This window comes from Prunus dulcis, unplaced genomic scaffold, assembly GCF_902201215.1.
Source record: "Prunus dulcis unplaced genomic scaffold, ALMONDv2, whole genome shotgun sequence".
Taxonomy (NCBI): domain Eukaryota; kingdom Viridiplantae; phylum Streptophyta; class Magnoliopsida; order Rosales; family Rosaceae; genus Prunus; species Prunus dulcis.
In genome coordinates this window covers 27708-28749 of record NW_023010097.1, presented here as the reverse complement: position 1 = coordinate 28749, position 1042 = coordinate 27708, and the positions used below count along the sequence as shown (strand labels likewise).

Genomic DNA, 1042 nt, shown 5'->3' with positions numbered 1-1042 from the left:
GACAATCATCACAATGAGGACCGTGAAGAAAGGCGCTCTGCTACTCGCTCTCAAAGAACCAATTCTCGTCGCCAAACTACTGGAAATCCCTCACAAACACAGGCCACCAACACACCGCCTAGACAGCGTAACCGAGAAGGTCGACCCTCACAAGCCAATAAGGAAGTCAATCAGCATCGTCTAAATTGCGAAGGTCATCAACATGACCGACTAGCCATGTGTGTAGAAGACGTTGAGAAGCTTGTGAATAACCGACTTCGAGACTTAAAGATTGGCGGAAATTTCGAAGATGCACTATGCATTGAGGTAGATCAAGCAAACTCCTCACCTTTCACCATAAAAATTGAGCAGGCTGCTCCTCCTAAACGATTCTCAACGCCCTCTTTCACATGCTTCAAAGGCGATTCCGACCCCGAAAGTCATCTGAAGCATTTCAAGAGCCTTATGATCCTCTACAAAGCCAAAGACGCGCTAATGTGCAAGGTGTTTGCAATGACTTTGCGAGGAGCAGCTCAGGATTGGTTCCATACCCTGCCACCAGGGTCAATCAACAGTTTCAAGGAGCTTACTTACGTCTTCACTAAAGAATACACTTCTTATCGGACGATCAAGAAGAATCCTGACCATCTGTTCAACCTGCGCAAGAAGCCTAAGGAATCCTTTCGAGATTACATCAAGAGGGTCAAAGCAGAAAAGGCCAACATCGTAGGGTGCGATGACCAAATCGCATCCTCAACATTCAAGAAAGGTCTTCTAGCAGAACATGACTTATACCGCGAGCTGACCATCACCCCCAGCTAGACTCTGGTAGAGGTCTTCGCAACCGCAGAATGCTACGCACTATGGGATGAAGATCGAATCGCCGCGAAGAAGTCTACTGAGCAGGAAGATCGACCGGCTAAGCGGGAAGAACAAAGGGCGACAGGCTTGGCAGCAGGGACAAAGACAAAGGCAGGCCACGCCCACAAAGAGAGGCCACGACGAAATAGACCTACACCAAGTTCTCTATCCCCATACACCAAATTTTGGCCAAGTGAAGGAC

At 48.4% G+C, this 1042-nt stretch overlaps 1 protein-coding gene across 1 annotated transcript; it reads left to right on the top strand.

Annotated features, from left to right (window-relative positions):
* The first annotated feature begins 216 nt into the window (after positions 1-216).
* LOC117612873 lies at positions 217-801 on the top strand. The gene has a single exon (XM_034341509.1). The coding sequence runs from the start codon at positions 217-219 to the stop codon at positions 799-801; it is 585 nt and encodes a 194-aa protein (XP_034197400.1).
* The last annotated feature ends 241 nt before the right edge of the window (positions 802-1042 follow it).